The 22,053-nt window shown below is 43.9% G+C and overlaps 1 protein-coding gene across 6 annotated transcripts in view; it reads right to left on the minus strand.

The window, feature by feature from the left end:
- vwa8 (von Willebrand factor A domain containing 8) overlaps positions 1-22,053 on the minus strand; it is a 191,239-nt gene that overhangs the window by 120,084 nt on the left and 49,102 nt on the right. For all 6 annotated transcript variants that reach the window (XR_008963194.1, XM_057336970.1, XM_057336969.1 and 3 more), the window contains 3 exons: positions 16,735-16,870; positions 16,525-16,644; positions 16,009-16,214 (listed from right to left, as the gene is read on the minus strand). Coding sequence is in view for 5 of the 6 variants with exons in the window: in XM_057336970.1 (XP_057192953.1) it covers positions 16,009-16,214; positions 16,525-16,644; positions 16,735-16,870 (462 nt within the window). In the remaining variant the exon portion in view is untranslated. The remainder of the gene's footprint in view (positions 1-16,008; positions 16,215-16,524; positions 16,645-16,734; positions 16,871-22,053) is intronic.

The following is a 22,053-nucleotide window of genomic DNA, read 5'->3' on the forward strand; positions in this document are numbered from 1 at the left end:
TGTATACAAATTTTATTAAAATTATGGACAATTATTTGTTAATTAATAACCCACATATTATTTTACGTGTTAAGACAATAATGACAAATTACATGTTTTTCTTGTTTTTGTAGAGAAAAAATACTGTAAAATTTATACAGTATTTTTACTGCTTTCTTAAATAACATACAAATTTATGTAAAATTATGATAATTTTCTGTAATTAAATTTGTTGCTCATTATATAAAGGTTTATTTCTATACAAAGAATTTAACGTTTTTCTTCCGTATTTTTAAGTCAGATCTTAGTTTTTTTATTAGTGTATATGCATATTTTTACATTAAAATTTTTAGCAAACTGTTTAGTTAGGCTACAGTACATTTAAACAATACACAGTCAAAATTACAAAGCTGCACTACTCTTGAGGTTGGTAGCTCAGCAGCATGGTAGCTGGTTTAAACTGAGAACCAGCCGGTTGCATAAAGCACCTTACGTGTAATTTTGCCTTAAGTGTGTCCTTAAGTATACCTTAAGTTTTACTAAAGTTATTCTCCTATTGTCTTCGGTAAAGGGAAATCACCTCTAAAGTGTCATACTTAAGGGAAAAACTTAAGGTGCTTTATGCAACCAGGCCCGCGCATGACCAGCTCAAACCAGCTACCATGCTTCAAAACATACCTAACTACAGTAGCATATGCTGTTTTTTTCAACAGGAAGAGAAAGCACATGGCAGTAAACATGACAAAAGTTGCAATAGTCTAGCCAACAAAAACATGATTAATGATAATCATTAATAAATTCACCTTTTCTCATATCATGAATGGCTACGGCCTAACCACTACAGTTCATACCTTAAACCTGGTTAGCTCAGAGAGAAAAACCTTAAAGACAGGAGAATGGACTGATTTAAAACTGCAGTTAAATAAACATATGAAAACAAACATAATCAGTATAGAACTTTGGAGAATGCGGCCAGAGGCTTAACAGATTTGTTCAAATTCAAGAGGATCATTCTAGGACAATAAATCGAGCTGTAAGTTACCATAATGTTAATACATTTAGTAATGATCTTTTCATATAGGCCTGCAGTATGTCATAAGCATCTTGTTTGCTCTTTTGCTATTTTGTAAAAGTAGTGGCTGCATTTTTGTTGATTGTCGTCAGCCCTAATTTTGTTTCATGTAATGGCACTGAAACATTTTATATTTGTGTGCCTGTTTTTTAGAAACCACTTCCAAGCACCAAACGTGTGTATTCATTAAACTTGTACCATACATTAGTTAATTTTATTCATATACTGCAATGGAAACATCTGACCAATTAAATATATAGCAACATTCAAATAAAACTAAACACGTTTATTTTCTTTTAAAAACAACCTATCTTAACTATAGCTGTTGTTACTACACTTGCTATTGGTAAACAGATGTCATTGGTTGACTCCCCGTGCTGCTTTGAGCACGATTGGGTAAACTTACTGTCATTCAGGAAACTAGCCAAGTAGAGCTGTTCGCGCCCTTCACTGGTTCATTTTGAACGTACGCGATGAAGTGATGTCTGTCAGTTAGTTTCAGTAGTATTGATGTTCCAGTTATATGTAAACAGCGCTGGAGACACGAAGTCGTGTGGAAGTTGCAGGCTGCTGGAGAATAATCACACGCATTAACAGCTTTACCAGCGACCAGCAGAAGGTAAAAACTTGTTTTTGTATTTTCGTCTAGTGTGATGCTAATCGCGATTAGCGATATTAGCACTAACTTCAAAGCTATAACATTCTACATAATATTGAGCTTAAGTAAACTTCCTCTTCTCACACGTATTTTTCTTTAAGTACACAGAAATATATGATAAGATTTGCCTGGGCAGTACACACATCTGGTAAGTATGTGTAACGTTAGATTTCTTTCTGACTTTCTTTTGCATTCCATTTTAAACACTAATTTCAACAATAACTGTTAATGATAAAACATTTGCTCTCATTTTTTTGGGTGCGTTTACACTTGGCATTAACATGCGATCTGTATCTGGATGTTGTCCACATACACATTGAAAAGACAAGTGTAAACGCGCTTCCTGATCCAGAGGTAGTCGAGGACGCATTGTGATCGGATCTCAGTGTAATGTAAACGCAATCCAGACAGTTTATCTACACATTTACCGGTACAATTTCACAGAAAACCCCGCCCGCTATCATTATTCTCTCGTCTGTCCGAAAAACACGTCGGACTGCGGAGCAGCTGACAAATGCAGCGGAAAGTTTACTCTTGCTCCCGAACGTTGCACAGTCGTTCATTTTCCCACGAAATTATCATGGATACTTTAACCTACAGAGGATTTATGTCAAATCACACGAGATGTTTTACTTGACCACTTCAGCTGTATCATCGCTGTATTTGTGACTGCCATGAATGGCGTTGACTCGCACACACAGCGCCATCTTAAAACGCATCATTTGTTTATTTTCATGTCACAGACACGAATGGCAACACTATACCAGCTTGTTTCTAACATACGTGTGTGTGTTTACTGTAACCTACACGGCGTAATCAACTTACGTTCAACGAGTTCAACATGGCTGCGTATCAAATCTGTAACATGCTCATCCTCCCCGTTATACTGCTGTGTGAAATCTCCCCGCACCGGGGCTATTTTTAAATTGCAGGCTTATTAAAATAATGGGCGGGAAACTATAGAGATCCGATCAGTATCCAGATGTCGCATGTTAAAACGCATCATTTGTTTATTTTCATGTCTTTATTTTCAAGCCGCTTAATCTGTCTTCCGGGGACGGTACTTTCGAGTCAGATCCGTGGGCGTGGCTTGTTGGTTTTGACTAAATCTTTGGTGTTTCAAGTCTTACGAAACCTTTACCCTAACCCACACCCTAACCTTACTCTAACAGGGCTCTAGAGTGCGACCTAATTTCTCAATGGTGCGACTAAAAAAAATCTGAGGTCGCACCGGTGCGACCAGCCGTTCGAGGGAAAAAAAGTCTCTGCGAAAGTCTCCCTGTGGTTCAACAACAGACACATTAGGCCATGTCGTGGTCTAAACCAATCAGAGATAGTGAAGGGCGGACCCCCCTCTGATTGGCCGTGGTCCTGATATTCCTGTACATGCGTGTATGTTTGAAAATGCTGTGCTGCAGTCGGACAGAGAGGTGAGTAGCCTAGGCCCGTCAGATAAACAGAGTGGATGTAGCCGCGGATGATGAGAGAAGATGAAAAGAATGATTGACAACTTTTTCGTTAAGAATGTTAAGTTAAGGCCTGATCCGTCCGAAAATCATAACCAATGCTCTGACACGCTAGACTGCAACTAAATGGTATCATTTTCAGACAAATTTTCCTGCCAGTGCGACAAGATTTTCTTAATGGTCGCACCGGTGCGACTGTCAAACTGATCAATATATAATTTTTGCGTATTATAAATTGTTAATAAATGTTATATTGCGCAAGCTGCGCATTCAGTCACTCATTTTCGTCTCCCCTCCTTCAGCCATTTACTTATCTATCAGTGCCCCGCCCCTAAAGACGTAATTCGCGGGTTACGGGTAAGAGGCGAAGGACCGAAAGAGCAGACGAGTGAAGCGCTCAATCTTGCAACTGAAATAAATATGCAGAATACAAGAATTTCCCCTGCTAAGGTACAAAACAGCAAAGATAACGAAATGTGTTGCAAGTATTGTATGCATGTGAAGCTAATGCAGGAAACACGTGTTTAAACTTTAAGCACTGAACTATTGTATAAAGATCTCTAACAATACTGCAAAACATAAAACACGTTATACATCACGCTAAATACTATTTATTTGTGAGTCGCTATTGATAGAAGCCAAACGTGTATCAATGCAGCTTTCATGAAGAATAATCACTAAAAGCCTTCAGGTCTCGCGGGTTGTTTTGCGATGCGCGCGCCCAGAGAGTCGGAGCACAAAATACTAAACGGAGTTCTCTTTCACGCCTTCTTACTCTGAAACGGACATATTAACACAAAATAACCTAAAAATTCCCATATTAACAAGAAACCTTGTAAAGGTATTCAGTTTGTTTCGTGACCAAGCAGTTGGGAAACAAAACGCGTGATCCAGTATATTGCGCTAGCTCTTAAAGGGGCAGCAGCATAATAAAGATCTCTGTTTATAATGTTCATCAAACAACAACGGACGGGCCCAAAAACACTTACTGATATTAAAGGAATTGTGTTCTCTTATAGGAGTCGTTCACAACAAATAAAGGAAGAAAGTAGCTTTAAGAAAGATGTGCTTTAAATATGGTAAAGTGTTGAAAGAGAGTTTACATATACAATAAAAATAATTCAATCATAAACAATGATTTGTATTGATTTATTAATGTATTAAACACATTTTAATGAAGTTTTAGTGATTCTTTTTTCTTACCTCACCCCACGACTCTGGTGCTATCAAATTAAGGGCTGGTGCCACCAACTGAATAACTTGGTAGCACCAGTGCCACCTGTGTTAGTCTAGAGCCCTGCTTTCTTGTAGAATTGTGCTTCAAATAAAGAACTTCATGTTCACCAGATTGTTAGTTAATCATTTACAAGTCAATATTGCCTATCCACAGCGATTTAAAAAAAAAAGTGAACTTGTAAAACGGTGTTAAATGCGATGCGGTTGAAAATTTGGGTGCACCTAACTTTTGTGCTGGTGCACCTAAGAAAAGAAGTTAGGCGCACCAGTGCAACCAGTGCAAAAAGTTAGTCTAGAGCCCTGTCTAACCATCTAAACTACCTATGATTGTTAAAATTGATGAAAAAACACGTTTGGGTGATGACGTCAGACTCGACTGTAGGTTAAAGTATCCATGATAATTTCGTGGGAAAATGAACGACTGTGCAACGTTCGGGAGCAAGAGTAAACTTTCCGCTGCATTTGTCAGCTGCTCTGTCTGAGAGGCTTCGGACAGACCAGAAAATAATGATAGCGGGCGGGGTTTTCTGTGAAATTGTCCCGGTAAATGTAGATAAACTGTCTGGATTGCGTCTACATTACACTGAGATCCGATCACAATGCGTCCTCGACTACCTCTGGATCAGGACATGCTGATCGGATGACATTCCGATCATAAGCGCGTTAACACTTTTCTTTTCAATGTGTATGTGGACAACATCCAGATACAGATCGCATGTTAATGCCAAGTGTAAACGCACCCTTAGATGAAGGGAAGAAAAGCTACCCAGGCACCGAAACTCCATCAGTAGTAAGTGTTTAAACATTCGACCTGAGTATTTGTATTATGTTGTTATTTACAATTGTGTAATATTATGTATGCTTAATACTGTTATAATGTAACTCTGTAACCGTTTGGGTTACGTATTTCGTGGGTTAAAACAACAAAATAAGGGACTTTTTATTTTCTAACTCTTACAATAACAATCACGTACAGTTAAACATTTACATCATTTGTCAAAGAAAAGTTGTCCATTCCTTTAAACTGGTGACTTGTTTTGCTGATTTAATGATGGAAGTTATAAGACTTACATTTAAGTTAGCATTGCAACTTGTAACTTGTTTTCTAACAGTATACTCTGTATTCACATTGCCATAATGTATAATGATGGCAGATTTAGTCCTTTATCTAACGTTACTACATTGCATATTTGCCACAGACTCATTTACTTTTTTGTGGTATGTTTTTACTTATGGTATGATTTACTTATTCTGACAGTTTGATGTTTGTCCGAATATACTATCAAAACTTCCTCCAATATCTATTTGTGACCCTGTGTAAATGTTTTCAACACCACTTGAAACTGTTTTGTATTTCTCCAGGATTAAAAGTTTGTTTTATAAGAATTTGATGAATGTATTGTATGGGGATGTACTTATTATTTACGTTATTATATTCAACCATTTGTTTAAAGCGTATACTGTAATTCTGTACTGTAAAGAAGTTAATCATTGTGTATTTCGAGTGTACTTTTACAAATTATGGTGATTGTGTTCATATGATTAATATGTTTACCTAAATAAAATGTTATTCTACAATGCTAAACATGTGTTTTTCATTTTATTGACAGTATCTGACTAGTAATTCATGGCCAATATCTGTAAAGTTGCAGAACATTAAGTGCATTTACTGTATTAAAAGTATTTGACTGAAAAATTTTAGGAAAGAAACTGTAAAATAACAGTGTTTTTCTGCAGAAAATTAGTACTTTCACATATAAGGAGGTTTATCATTATAATTCAGAAAAAAATCATAAAATAACAGTATTTTTATGTAAAACCTTATGTGCAGTCACTTTATTGAAGGTGTTTGATCGTAATAATTAAGGAAACGTCTGTGAAATAACTGTTCCCCTGTAAAACATTTAAAGAAAAATTACGTAAATGTAATGTTTTTCCCTATTATTTAATTTACGGAGTTTCATCTTAATTTTATGGTTTTTGTTTGGTAGCCGCTGCTGCCAGTGATTTGACAGTTTTTTTACGATATTTTTTTACAGTGTGTGTTAACTCTTGTTTACCGCTGAGTGGCAGTCTATTCACAGATCTTCACTCAGCGTGAGTTAACGCGTCAAACACATTGCCTCACTCAGCAGACGGGCAAGAGTTAAGACGTTCAGGCGTAAAAGACAAACGCTGTCTACAATATCAAAGTTACAAGAACTTAAATCCACAGGCACTAATAAATATATTTAATACTAGTCATAAATAAATAATTTCATTTAACAAGGGTTTACATTTTAAATTTGCTCTATGCATTCAATCAATGCTTTATTTAGTTTGAATCATTTTCAATATATAAGGAGTGTTTTCATTTAATGCTGGGTTGCATGCAGAGCTTTAATGTTTGTATTCGCTCTGTGTTTTGTGCAAATTGAGAAATACAGCGAGTGAGATCAGAGTGCCTGTGCAAAACTCTGCGCGTGTTTGTTCGTGTGTATTGCGATGCGCGTCATTCATAAAAAATGACAAAACCCAACTCTAACATGATTTAGCTTTATTTCCTTTAAAACCGAATGTGCTCTATAATATCGTTGGATTATCATATCCCCCATATGGAATAAATACCACTGCAAACACAGCTGGGTTTCTCCGATGTTAACCCAGGTTTAAGTTATAATCATTCACGTATACATATTGGTAGGCTACATTCACATACATTTGGGATATGTTGTCATAAATCAAGAAATGTCTCTGCAGTAGGCTTTTCATAATTTCAGGCTTTTTAAAGTTCTTTTAAATGTGGCAGCCGCAGCAAGTGCACGTTCAGAGACAAGCCCCGTTCACGAATTGTATTGTCCTGAAAGCGTGGTCTGTCAAAACATATCAAAACATTAAAAATGAAACTGTTGATCCAGTTTACCAAATGAAAGCATGTTGTGAAATATATGCATTAAACAGGACGTGATGAGATCTTTGGATAGCCACCGGAACCGCGGGTTACATAAACATTGAAGAAACATTTGTTTCTTTCTTTCTTTGTTTGACGCCTCATGCTTCTTATCATTCGTTTCAGAAACTACCTTTTTACCATTAGAAAGTTCAAATTGATCATAATATTAAATCGATCAAGCAAAATGAAGTCAGTGCGGTGCGAGGCAAGAAACTTGCGTCTTTAGTCGGTTTCTTTCTTTGTGAATATTTTTCGCATCTTCAGCCAAAATATCAGAAACGGTCTATTTGTTTTGTAGCTCAACTTCTGTTAAACATCTTATTTGGAATACATTTTAAAACTGCTACGTGCCGAAATAATTTGGTTCCTGAATGACTTGCAAGGCTCAATGTGAGACGGCGCTCTCGCAATTCACATGAAGCAGCATTTAAAAGGTGATATATAACACAGAATTTCGCGAACTAGTTTCAGGTGTAAATGTTTTTTAACTGCTGCCCTTCCCCAACGGCGGCACTCAACGCGGCGGTAAAGAGCATTCTGGTTGACTACCTACTGTAAATACTTTTTATATATTTATTGGTACTCTAAATGCTAGCCCAACCAGCTTAAGAAAATAAAAGCATAATTTTTAGGCTTGTTTGGTGCAAATTTACAGAACCAGTTTTATGTAAAAATCAGTCCGTAGCCTGTTTTTGCAACTTTAAAAAAGGCAGTTCTTTTGTTTTACATGTTATTTTGCAGGCTCGGGTAGGCTCGGGTAAAAAAAAACTTGCTCCTCCGCGTCGTGTTCATAAAGATACACACAGATAAAGATTTGTTTTAAAGGTTGCTAAGCGATCAAGTTTATTTAAGTGCTCTACCATTGTAATTTTGTGCTGATCATATTGATTGATGTCATTTAAAACTCTGCATTTAGAGGCGACATGTTCTCTCTTAATTTCAGTTTACATGCTCGGGACACATACAAACACACAAACTTGCTTTGATAAATATATTATACTACTACAGTATTTTTATGTGGGGAATTGTGGACAGAAATGTCCCATATGTTCATCTTGCAATATACTTAAGCTGCTAGACAACCACCATAAAGCCAATGCTTATTATTGCTATGGGTAGTGTTTCTTACAGTGATCATATAGTTTTGTCATGGCAAAGAGTTAGAAAGTGAACTGAACAGTTTAACCACAGCAGAGATCATTCAGGAATGGGATAAACCGAGATGACTGATGAAATTACATTTTATTTAGAATTATGACTGACATACAAATTTACAGTGCTGAAGATTTCCACCACGTCTCATTCCTGTAAAGAATCCAACAGAGCACGCTGTGATCATTATACTCGTAGTACACTGACAGCTGCAGTTCAGCCAGCGGGGCGCATTGCAATTTGCAAACGAACGTGCTCCTTACCCATACAGTATCAGGGGAAACAGATTATTTTTGATTGAAAGACAAAATCGGAACGTATCACTCTGGTACATAAAGAGAATAAAACTGCTGGCTGGCAGAAGACCAAATCAGTCCCCAGTCACCGGGATTGTCCACCCCAGTCCGTACATGCTGTTATCAAGTCAGACGTTTCAGTCGTTTGTTACTAACATACGGAAAATGCATATAAACACAACCAATCATTACGGAGTAGCATAAAGAAGATGTCATGGCTCTGCTTCCTTAGTCAGGTTTTTCTTGGTCCTGTAGCAGAGCCATGACAAAGTCTTTGGTTATGTGTGGAGAGAAACGTATTATTGTCCGTTTGACTATAATATACGTTCTCTCCAGTGTCTTGTCATTGGCCCCATTCCTCTCGTTTCCTCGTTATTTTTCCCTGAGTGTTTGATGTTCTACACCTGCCCCTGCTCGTTATCCCTCTTTTGTTTTCTCCATTTATACCCTCATGTTTCTTTGTCTTGTGCTGTTGGATTGTTCATTGTGTTCTGTTTGATGTGTACCCGTTCATGTTCTCATGCCTGTTTCTTGCCCTGTCCTGGAGCTGTGAGTTTTTGTGTTTTTTACCTTAGTTACCCTGCCGTGTTTTTTGATGTTTTGTCATGTTTGGTTTTAGTTTGTTCCCTGCTGTTTTTGCCCCCACGTGGGAAGTCTTTGTTTTGTGTATATATATCTGTTTAGTTTTCCCCATTGTGGGTGTTTTTGTTTCGTGTTTTTGTAAAAGAATAAATATTATCTGTTAACCCCTTCACTGCCTGCCTGCGCTTGGGTTCTTTCCTGCCATTCCGTGACAGAATCCAACAGCCCACACCGAACCCAGCGGGCAGCATGGAGGAGACGGACGAGGCGTTTAGGAGCCGCCAGGCTCACACCTTGTTCGGCTTTCGCCAGAAAGGCATCCCCGTGAAGACCTTCGCCATGGACTTCCTCTCCACTGCGCGCCACTCAGGGTTCGACGAGGCGGAGTTGAAGGTTATCTTCAACAGCTGCCTCGACGAACCCTTTGAGCCTGCGGAGATGCGCAGGTTGAGGCCCCTGGGCTTCGTAGACCAGCTCCAGATCGCGATGGATCGCGAGGAGTCCAGGGGACTGTCCGTGGCGGGGTCTTCTACGGGGCTGGCGACGATCCCGGAGGGCCAGACCCTGCAGCTCGGAGTCGTGGGCATCACCCACGTTACTTCACTCCTGCAACCTCTCTCCCACCAGTCAGCCTACGAGTAGCGAAGAAGGAGGGAGTCCTGTGGGAGCCACCTCCATCCGGGAGTCCCAGCCGGAGCCAGCCGTGCCGTTCCTTACCTCTTCCATCACCCGACCACCAGCCGTGGCTAGGCGTAAGAAGAAGAGGCAACGGCGGGCAGCGTGGTCTCCACCCGGCCGGTGCAGCCGGCATCCAGTCCGGTGCAGCCGGCTCCAGTCCGGTGCAGCCGGCGTCCAGTCGGTGGTCCAGCCGGCGTCCAGTCCGGTGCAGCCGGCATCCAGGCCGGTGCAGCCGGCGTCCAGTCTTGTGTCCAGTCCTGTGTCCAGTCTTGTGTCCAGTCCTGTGTCAGTCTTGTGTCCAGTCCTGTGTCTAGTCTTGTGTCCAGTCCGGTGCCAGCCGGCGTCCAGTTCGGTGATCCAGCCGGCGTCCAGTCCGGTGATCCAGCCGGCGTCCAGTCCGGTGATCCAGCCGGCGTCCAGTCCGGTGTCCAGCCGGCGTCCAGTCCGGTGATCCAGCCGGCGTCCAGTCCGGTGTCCAGCCGGTCCAGCCGGTGTCCAGCCGGCGTCCAGTCCGGTGATCCAGCCGGCTCCAGCGGCGTCCAGCCGGTCACCGGCGTCAGCCGGTCCAGCCGGCGTCCCAGCCGGCCATCCAGCCGGGTCCCAGCCGTCCAGCCGGCGTCCAGCCGGTCACAGCCGGCGTCCAGCCGGCCTTCCAGCCGGCGTCAAGCCCTGTCCAGCCGGCCTTCCAGCCGGCGTCAAGCCCTGTCCAGCCGGCCTTCCAGCCGGCGTCAAGCCCTGTCCAGCCGGCCTTCCAGCCGGCGTCAAGCCCTGTCCAGCCGGCCTTCCAGCCGGCGTCAAGCCCTGTCCAGCCGGCCTTCCAGCCGGCGTCAAGCCCTGTCCAGCCGGCCTTCCAGCCGGCGTCAAGCCCTGTCCAGCCGGCTTCCAGCCGTCCCTGGGAGACTCCCAGGGCAAAGACTGTCCCCCCAGGACTCCTCCTAAGTCCCCCAGGACTCAGCGCCCTCGAGCGCAGCCGGGGACTGGGACTTTCCCCACCCCCATGGACTGCCCCCTATGGGCCCTTGTTTTGCCCCACCCCCCTCCCATGTTTGTTATTTTTATTGTCGCACCCCAACCCCATTGTATTTTGTCTTGTTTGCCACTGATTCTGTTCTCCATGTTTTGTCTGGTTTGTCTTTGTCTCGTCTGCCTTGTCTTGTCCGTCTACCCCTTGGTGAGCACCTGGAGGTGCTCATTAAAGGGGGGGCTTCGTCATGGCTCTGCTTCCTTAGTCAGGTTTTTCTTGGTCCTGTAGCAGAGCCATGACAAAGTCTTTGGTTATGTGTGGAGAGAAACGTATTATTGTCCGTTTGACTATAATATACGTTCTCTCCAGTGTCTTGTCATTGGCCCCATTCCTCTCCTTTCCCTGAGTGTTTGATGTTCTACACCTGCCCCTGCTCGTTATCCCTCGTTTGTTTTCTCCATTTATACCCTCATGTTTCTTTGTCTTGTGCTGTTGGATTGTTCATTGTGTTCTGTTTGATGTGTACCCGTTCATGTTCTCATGCCTGTTTCTTGCCCTGTCCTGGAGCTGTGAGTTTTTGTGTTTTTTACCTTAGTTACCCTGCCGTGTTTTTTGATGTTTTGTCATGTTTGGTTTTAGTTTGTTCCCTGCTGTTTTTGCCCCCACGTGGGAAGTCTTTGTTTTGTGTATATATATCTCAGTTTAGTTTTCCCCATAGTGGGTGTTTTTGTTTCGTGTTTTTGTAAAAGAATAAATATTATCTGTTAACCCCTTCACTACCTGCCTGCGCTTGGGTTCTTTCCTGCCATTCCGTGACAGAAGAGGCCATTCTCATTTCTTTGTATATCACATAATTTAGACCGCCATGTTTCCGCCCTGAATCTTAGTGTAAAGCAAAACGTGATTGGCTGAAGCTAGAACGTGCGCCATTGGTCAACGAAGGCGGAAGTTACCTGATTGGCTTGAGTAGATAGTGGACTATTTGTGGATTGTGTGCACGTCTTGACGTTAAAAATGTTTCAAAATCCACAAATGCACAGAGAGCGATCCACTGATCCACAAATGCGTGCAGCGATTCACAAATGCACAGAAAGCGATCCAAAAATGTGCAGAAAGCGATCCACAAATGAATGTCATTAAAACACATTTGTAAATATCTTTTTAATTGCAAATCTCATTGTATGTACAGTATTTGTGAATTCCATGCCTTTTTGAAACTCTCTACATTTATTTGGGAATCATAGTATATTTATTCAGAACAATGCAACAGTTCTGACCCCATAGAATTACAATCAAATTTTTCTTCTAATAAAACATATGACTTACATATGACAAACTATGCATGCTTTACTGTCATAGATTCGCTTAATAGGACTAGTTGTTATAATCCCACTATTTCTGCACAGTTGAATTGCCCAATAGGACATTTCCCACACCTTATGCAGGGGGAAGCAGTCAAGAATATGAATAGAGGAAAGGAGGTCTGAGGTTTCACTGGTTCGTAGGGTAGGCATCCTCTGTGTTTGGGCATAAATGATTATAGAAATACATAGCATACTTACCTTTCCTTGCCATTATTAGAGAGACAACTCATGAGTTGTTTGTCCCAATTTCATCACATTATCCTGAGTGAAAGATGCCTTTTGGTGAGGTGCTGCTGCTAATACCCTTTGTATGGTTTCCATCAATGCAACACATCGTCAGTTGTGCACCTCAGCCTCATTGGGTGTTTTGGCCCTTTATCACAAGACACCCTCAGCCAAGGGAGGCCCACCGCAGGTTGATCAGACCTGGGTGTGTGTCACATTGTTACAAGGTCAACTGGCAGAAGCAGTGGGCAGCTATCACTGCAGCTCAAAGGCACCACAGTCATTACCCGCCGGCCCTGAGAATCGAACCGGCAACCTTCTGGTCACGACTCTCTAACCATTAGGCCATGACATGACATTAGGTGTCCTTCCGTTTCAACCACAGCCAGTGGCTGTTTCTCTCAGCGATATTGGCAAGTTCTTTGACTACCGTCCGTTGGGCCTGTCCTCTGATCCCCACTTCCTTAAGCAGCCTTGTGGAAACAAAGCCCATGCAGCCCACCTCCACCGGGAACACTTTCACTGTGCATCCCCGATCTTCAGCCTCCGCTGCCAAGTTGCCATACCTTTGTTACCTGATTCTTACTTTCAAATGCTTAATTAATGGCCTCTTCCCAAGGTACAGTCATATCAGATTGGATATCCTGAAAATATGCCTTACTCAGCTTTGTTACCTGATCTGGAACGTGGAAGAAGTCAAAGGCTGTCCACAGCAGTTCATGTGGCACTGATCCAAAGGCATTGGCAAGATCTAGAAAAACCACATGCAGGTCTTTCTTCTCCTTTTTTGCCATTTGCAACTGGTGCCAGATTATGTTAGCCTTTTCCAAACATCCAGAGAAACCCCCTATGCCTGCCTTCTGCACTGAAGTGTCAATGAAGTTGTTTCTCTTCAGGAATCCTGAGAGTCTATTGGCCACAACGCTGAAGAAAAAATTCAATAGGCTAATTTGGCAAAACTGGTCAATAGTTGAGGAGTTTTTCTCCTTGGGGATCAGTATGCCTCCTGCCCTTCTCCAGACCTTTGGTATCATCTGCTTTTTCCATGTCACAGCCATTAATCTCCAAAGGTACCTCAACACCCCAGGGGCTTTCTTGTAGAGCCTGTATGGTATACCGTTGGGTCCAGGAGCTGAAGCTGATCTTGCCCGTTTTACTGCACACTCAACTTCGCTCCATTTAAGGGGTCTTGTGTCCATCTGGTGTTCTGGTAGCTGAATTGGTGGCATGTCCTCTGGAATGGAGACTGGCTCATGCTTCTGATTGTCGGAATATATTTTCTGTAGGTGTTCCTAAATATCTGTTATAGGTACTTTAAGGGTCCCAGTTTTCTCTTTGCTAAAGATGCTACTGACAAACTTGTAAGGATCTTTGTAGAAAGCTGTCCTGGTTTGCTCCTTCTTCTTATGTTGCTTTCTCAAGCTCTCTGCTCTTCACAACGAGGCCAGGTGACTTTTAATATCGCCTTGGAGTGCCTTTAGGCCCTTCCTTTCTTCTTCTGTGGCCTTCTTCCACTGTTTCCTCAGGCTCATCCTTTCTCTGACAAGTCTGTCGGTTTCTTTTTGTCTCCTGGACTTAGGTCGGCCCGTCGTCTCCTTCTGTGACCTTGGGTTCTTGCTTTTCACTCCAAATCTCTCCACCCCATAGGTGTAGATGACCCCCCCATCTTCTCCAGTTTTCTTTCGACATCTCCTTTTTGGCCTGCTAAAAGCTGGATGAGATCTGAGTCAATGGTTGCCCATTCTTTGTTGCAGGATTGAGGCCAAACTATCTGAGGTCTTCTTCCATCCATTTTCCTTTTTACTGCTTGCTGCGGCTGGGTAGTCTCCGGGTTGCTTACTGCTGGTAAGTTTATGCCTGGTTGGGCTTCGTCTGGGGTTCTATACCCTGTGGGCTGTGGTGCTTGTCCCGCCACTAGGCTTCACCCGACTGATTTGCCCTACCTCTTGTGAAGTATTGGTCAATACGAGGCCCATCACTATCACTAAGCTCTCTCAGGCACTTCTTCCTGCCCTGATGGATTTTAAGACCTTTTTTTGATGTTACCTTTGTCCAGCCGCAAATGCATATCCGTAGTTTCTGTCCTGTTGTTCCAACTTCTGCTGTGCTGATCTCTTGGTTCTTTGTCATTTCCATTCTGAGGTCTGTTGCCATGTGATCCACCGATGAGTCATCTTGCGCCCCGCCCTCGCAGGCTCCAGGGGTATTCTTTCTCTTGTGTTTTTTTCGTAGCCATAGATGGGTGGACCCATTACGCTTATGGTAATGGATCCTGCCGACATGGGTAGCTAGCCCATGTCTGCCCCGGTGGGGTCTATTCCCTCCTTCCAGCAGTCTCTCCAGGTGGTCACCAGGACTTTCCCTGGTTGTGAGCTGCCCTTTCACAGCAGTCACTGGTTTTAACCAGATTATTCATATTCGCTTAAAAGGACTATGCATGCTTTACTGTCATAGATTCGCTTAATAGGACTAGTTGTTATAATCCCACTATTTCTGCACAGTTGAACTGCCCAATAGGACATTTCCCACGCCTTATGCAGGGGGAAGCAGTCAAGAATATGAATAGAGGAAAGGAGGTCTGAGGTTTCACTGGTTTGTAGGGTAGGCATCCTCTGTGTTTGGGCATAAATGATTATAGAAATACATAGCATACTTACCTTTCCTTGCCATTATCAGAGAGACAACTCATGAGTTGTTTGTCCCAATTTCATCACATTGTCCTGAGTGAAAGATGCCTTTTGGTGAGGTGCTGCTGATAATGCCCTTTGTATGGTTTCCATCAATGCGACACATCGTCTAATATTAAAGTCACCCATCAAATAAAAAATGACAATTCTTATTTTTTATGGAGTACTGCAGTGTTAATTATAAACCATTTATCCATGAAGGTCAATTCTGTTTTTAAAATTCATGTGCCCTCATAATTTTTAATCAAAATCTGAAAATGTACTTCTGCCTTCTAGTGGCGATCCATCTGTGATGGCATCAGTTTGACAGCTTGGGCAGAGCATGTGCTAACTCATCCCCCTCCAACTCAGTTAGCTGCAAGTTCTATTTCAAAATGAAATGCCTGCTTTTCTATATCCAATCAATTTAGAGTGAAAAACAAAAGCCACACATTCTATTTTTCTCATCCGAAATGCCGTTTAATTCAGAAATGCATCAGAATAAATAAAAACAATAGCGACTTGTGTTCCATGGGGACTTTAATGACGTCATGCACAGTGCAACATGGCACAATAAAGTGACCAAAATAAGTTATGTCTATCTAAAATTTTTGAATGTATATATTAAAAAAATACAATTTATACCACAATCCTAAGTCATAATAACACTCTGTTACACTTTGAACAGAGGTTTGCTCCATGGATGACGACTAATAAACAAGACAACCTGATGATTACCTGCAGATGCTTTACAATGTTGACCACCTCTCGTGTAGAGTAAGGGTAGGTGATGGTTCCTTGATCGGCCATGTTCCGGAGCTCTCCAAATGCAGCCACCAGCTTCTGGAGAATAGCATCAGGAACGTCAGGCCCGTATTGTTTCAGCATGGCAAACTCTGCCTGAGGTTTGGGATTGTCCACTGCATGGCAGCTAAATATGTCACCTGACAGAATATTTCAATATTAGAAACACATTTGCAAGAGGATTTTTATCTACAGTGAATTATAGACCATTTAACAAATATATTTTTTATTTTGTGTTGCCAACGTTATGCTCCAGAGCTACAGAAAAATGTTTTGTTCCACTTTGTTGTAATGATATGATCGACAGGACAGGACTTTAAAACCTAGTGTTTTTCCATTTCATCTTACTTAATGTTATATGCCGTGTATCCAATTATGCAGTGCTTGTGTACACTCTATACAGTAATCAATAAAGTACGTTTGTCAATTCCATCTATAGAAGAATCTCACCAAGAGCGCCGAAGAAGTCATTTCCCAAGAATGGAAAGCCAGGTCGATTGGCTAAAACAATCATCCGAAAGTCCGGATGCATGGAGATAGCATTCGGCCTTCCTGCTGCTTCCGATGGACCTATGGAAAAGATGAACAATCCCAGTGTTTAAGACTGTCTGTGACCATCCCACGATATCAAATATATTCAATCCTTTCAGCTCATTTCACCAGACAATATTCTCCTTCCATCTGCCAGAATCATCTCTCCGCTCTCCACCAATGTTTTTAGGATACAGGTAACATTTGTGGGCGCTTTGTCAGCTTCATCTATAACCAGGATATGTCCCATCTTCACAGCTTTCACCTTAAAAACAACACAGAAGCACATATTGTATTACATCTTCATATCAACAGTTTTTATTGTTGCGTATGCCATGTCAACATGCGTCACACACACACCATGACCGATCTCACGGAGCCGATGTAACCAATGTAGATATTATACCTCAAAGCGACGATGTCACTGATCACTATCTTATAACATGTACACTGCGCACAGCAGAAATCAGCCGTTTAACTCGTTATCGACAGGGTAGAACAATTACCTCGACTACTAAAGATAGTTTCGCAAAGAGCTTGCCAGATCTGACTCCTTTAATAACCATACCAATAAATATAGAATCGCTCGATGACATGACCAGCAAATTGGGCACTATTTTCTCTAATACATTAGAAGCTGTCGCACCTATGAAGTCAAAAAAGATTAATGAGAAAAACGCAGCACCATGGTACAATAGCACCACTCGCGCCCTTAAAAGAGAAACACGTAAACTGGAGCGCAAATGGAAACAAACCCAATTAGAGGTCTTTAAAATTGCGTGGAAAGAGAGTGCAAACTGTTATAAAAAGGCACTAAAAGCAGCAAAGGCTGAGCACCTCCGTAACCTCATAGAAACTAACAAAAACAATCCAAGGTTTTTATTTAGTACAGTTGCTAAACTAACAAATAAACAGACTTCACCTGACCTGGGTATTCCGCCGCACCTTGGTAGCAATGATTTCATGAATTTTTTACAGAGAAAATCGAAAACATACGAGACAAAATAGTAAAAACTCAACCTCCAAGTCTGTCCTATAAATTAGTACCAACCATCGCCCCAAAAGAAAGGCTACAGTGTTTTTCACCTATAAAACAGGAAGATTTAATTAAACTTATTGCAACATCTAAACCTTATCCATTCTGCTGTCAGTTTGTTTTGGCCACTAGTGAGTCCCCATTGTGTTCTGGTTTTGATCCCTGTTTAATTTGAGTAGTTGTTTTCACCTGTGCCTTGTTTTCCCGTGTAGTACTTAAACCTTACTTTTTCCTCAGTTCCTTGCACTAAGTTTGTATGTCTGAACTCAACCTTGTGTGTTCTACCCATGTGGACTATTGCTTGTTTGCCTGCTTCCCGAGACTGGATTTCTACTGTGACCTTTTTTTGGTATGTGTTTGTTCCCCTGTGAACCCTGCCTTTTTTGAGTTTGTTCTATTTTTGATCACGAGGTTTTTTTGATTTTGGACTTTGTGGATTTACCTCTCCACCTTTTGGATTATTTACTTTTGTGAAGACCCTGCGTTTGCTTTTGGCTTTTTATTTTATTAAACTGGAATACTCAATCTGCTGTGTCTGCCTATATCTTCTGGGTTCCATCTAATACCACGTGGCTCGACTGGTGTAGTGATTATCCCTTACACCAGAGACCCGAGTTCGAGGCCGGGTCCTGACAGAAACTTAGTGCCATCATGAACCCAGAGGCAGCCAGCTCACAGGAGATCCTCTCTACACTGTCTCGCCACGAGGGGGCGTTTCAACGCCACGAGGCCATGCTGGTACAACAGGAGACTTTAATGGCGCAACACTCCCAGCTATTGTCACAGATGCTGGAGTCCGTTCAACGGATGTCGGATCGACTTCCCGCGGCGCCTGCCGCTCAAGTCCAGTCCATCCAAGTCCCCATGGTACTAAACCCCGGGGTGGAACCTCGCCTTCCACCACCTCAGCGATTTTCAGGTGACCCGAGTTCCTGTAAAGGCTTTTTTACCCAATGTTCACTCTCGTTTGAACTGCAGCCTTCCTCGTTTCCCACTGACCGGTCGAGGATTGCATATATCATCACGTTGTTGTCTGGAAAAGCCCTGGCTTGGGCCACCGCTGTGTGGGAGGCTCAAGGTACCTGCTGCTCCAGCTACTCTGCCTTTTCGGAGGAGTTCAAGCGAGTCTTTCGACACCCTGCCAGTGGCCCAGAGTTGTCCAGGAAGCTACTAAATCTCCAACAGGGCCATCGCAGTGTGACTGACTACGCCATCCAGTTCCGGACGATTGCAGCGGGGAGCGGCTGGGATGATGAGGCACTCATGGCATGCTTCCTGAACGGTCTCTCTGGCTCAATTCAAGATGAACTTGCTACCCGGGAACCATCAGAAGGTCTTGAGCACCTGATAAAACTAGCTTCCCGCATTGACAACCGACTGAGAGAAAGGGAATTTCATCGCAGACCTCTCTGCCCATTCTCCACCGGTCCCAGTCCTGAGTTCCATCCATCTTTCTCACAAGCACCTCCAGAACCCATGCAACTGGGACGTACTCGCCTCTCCCAGACAGAAAGAGACCGTCGGATGAGAGAACGTTGCTGCTTGTATTGTGGCAGACCCGGTCATCTCCGTCATGCCTGTCCCGAGCTTCAGGGAAACGCCCCAACCCGTGCAGACCAGGGAGAACTGTAACGGGGAATGTAAGCACCTCCCATCCGTCCAACTCCCGCTTCCTTCTTGCAGTCACCCTCTCCTGGGACAATCAAGAGCTACCCCTACGAGCGCTGGTGGACTCTGGTGCTGCAGGAAATTTTATGGACGGTACCTGGGCCAAAGAAAACAACATCCCTACTGACTCTCTTACCTTTCCCTTGAAGGTCACTGCGCTGGATGGGAGACCTCTGGGGCCAGGCCTAGTTTCCCGAGCTACTACCCCTCTTCACATGACTATCCTTCGACACAAGGAGATGATACGGTTTCATCTCATCCCCTCTCCCGAGTTCCCCCTCATTCTTGGATACCCCTGGCTCTGTGATCACAATCCGGACATTGACTGGGCTGTGGGGTCCATCAGTCAGTGGGGCCCCACGTGCCATGCCAGATGCCTATTCTCGAGTTCCCCTGACCCTTCTCCCGAGGTTCTAGAGTCCATTGATCTGTCCCGAGTCCCCAAGTGTTACCATGACCTTAAGATGGTGTTCAGCAAACAGAAGGCCACTACGTTACCACCCCACAGGCTCTACGACTGCACCGTTGATCTGCTTCCAGGCACCTGCCCTCCCAGGGGCCGGATCTTTTCTCTGTCTCCGCCAGAACGGCTTGCTATGGATTCCTATATCCAGGATGCCCTAGCAGCGGGCTTGATTCGTTCGTCCACCTCACCTGCAGGGGCAGGTTTTTTTTTTGGGGCCAAGAAGGATGGGGGACTACGTCCCTGTATCGACTACCGAGGGCTCAATAGCATCACAGTACGTAACCGGTACCCTCTACCCCTCATGGCCACAGCCTTTGAGTTACTGCAAGGAGCATCCCTCTTCACCAAGCTGGATCTGCGGAATGCATACCATCTTGTGCGGATCAGGCAAGGCGATGAGTGGAAGACAGCTTTTAACACTCCCACCGGTCACTACGAATACCGGGTGATGCCCTTTGGCCTGACCAACGCCCCGGCTGTTTTCCAAGCCCTTATTAACGATGTGCTCCGGGATATGCTCAACCTCTTTGTGTTCGTCTATCTGGATGACATCCTCATCTTTTCGGCCTCCGCCCAAGAACATACGGAGCATGTCAGAAGAGTCCTCAAACGTCTTCTCGATAACCACTTGTACGTCAAGCCCGAAAAGTGTGAGTTCCATGCCTCTCGAGTACAGTTCTTGGGATTCGTAGTGGAACCTGGCCGTATCCAGATGGACCAAAAGAAGGTTGAGGCGGTAGCAGATTGGCCCACCCCCACGTCTCTCAAAGAAGTCCAACGCTTCCTCGGGTTCACGAACTTCTACCGGAAGTTCATCAGAAACTTCAGCTCTATAGCAGCTCCCCTCTCTGCCCTTACCAAGGGTGGCGTCGCTGAGTTTCGGTGGGGGGCGGAAGCTGAGGCAGCCTTCGTGAACCTTAAGCAGCGGATCATCTCTGCTCCCATTCTGACGCTTCCTGATACGGACAAGCCCTTTGTTGTGGAGGTAGATGCATCTGAAGTGGGGGTTGGAGCAGTACTGTCCCAGAGAGGTGATGACAAAAGACTCCACCCTTGTGCCTTTCTCTCGCACCGGCTCACACCCACAGAGAGGAACTATCACGTAGGAGACCGTGAGCTCCTGGCGGTCAAATTGGCTCTAGAGGAGTGGAGACATTGGCTCGAGGGGGCAGCACATCCTTTTCAAGTACTCACGGACCATAAGAATCTAGAGTATATTCAACAAACCAAACGGTTGAACTCTAGACAAGCACGTTGGTCCCTCTTTTTTAACCGGTTCCAGTTTCTCCTAACCTTTCGGCCCGGTTCTAAAAATCTCAAGCCTGACGCCCTGTCCCGAGTATATGCTCCCACCACTCGAGACGACACTGACATACCCATAATCCCCAACACCAAGATCGTGGCACCCGTTTCATGGGTTATTGAGAGAACAGTGCGACAAGCCCTAGCCAGGGAACCGGATCCAGGAGGAGGGCCTCCCAATCGTCTGTTTGTCCCTAAGGCTGTACGTGCTCAGGTTCTCTTCTGGGGACACTCTTCCCGCCTCACTTGCCACCCTGGCATCGATCGCACCCTCGAGTTCCTCCGAAGACGGTTCTGGTGGCCCACGATCAAAGAGGATGTCAGCACCTTCGTCAAGGCATGCCACATATGCAACCAGAATAAGACCTCCAGTCTCTGCCCTCAGGGGTTACTCCATCCGCTGTCCATTCCCCATCGGCCCTGGTCCCACATCTCACTGGACTTCATCACTGGTCTTCCCTCATCCCAAGGCAACACAGTGATTCTAGTCGTCATTGACAGGTTCTCCAAGGCAGCCAGATTTATCCCTTTGCCCAAATTACCCTCTGCTAAAGAGACTGCTGACCTGATTATAATCCACGTTTTTCGGGTTTTCGGTATCCCCCAGGATATAGTTTCGGACAGAGGCCCCCAATTCTCTTCTAGATTCTGGAAAGCATTCTGCCAGCTCCTTGGAACCGAAGCCAGTCTGTCGTCTGGGTACCACCCTGAGTCTAACGGGCAGACGGAGCGGATGAACCAGGAACTGGAGACTACTCTCAGGTGCATGGCCTCGAACAACCCTTCCACCTGGTCTTCATTCATTGTTTGGGCAGAATATGCCCACAACACCCTACGCTCTTCTGCCACTGGGATGTCTCCCCATGAATGCCAGTTTGGCTATGCTCCCCTGTTGTTTCCTGACCAAGAGGTGGAAGTTGGTGTTCCCTCAGCTACATCATTCATCAGACGCTGTCGACTCACATGGAGAAAGGTC

Source organism: Triplophysa rosa, linkage group LG6 (assembly GCF_024868665.1).
Source record: "Triplophysa rosa linkage group LG6, Trosa_1v2, whole genome shotgun sequence".
In the NCBI taxonomy this organism is placed as follows: Eukaryota; Metazoa; Chordata; class Actinopteri; order Cypriniformes; family Nemacheilidae; genus Triplophysa; species Triplophysa rosa.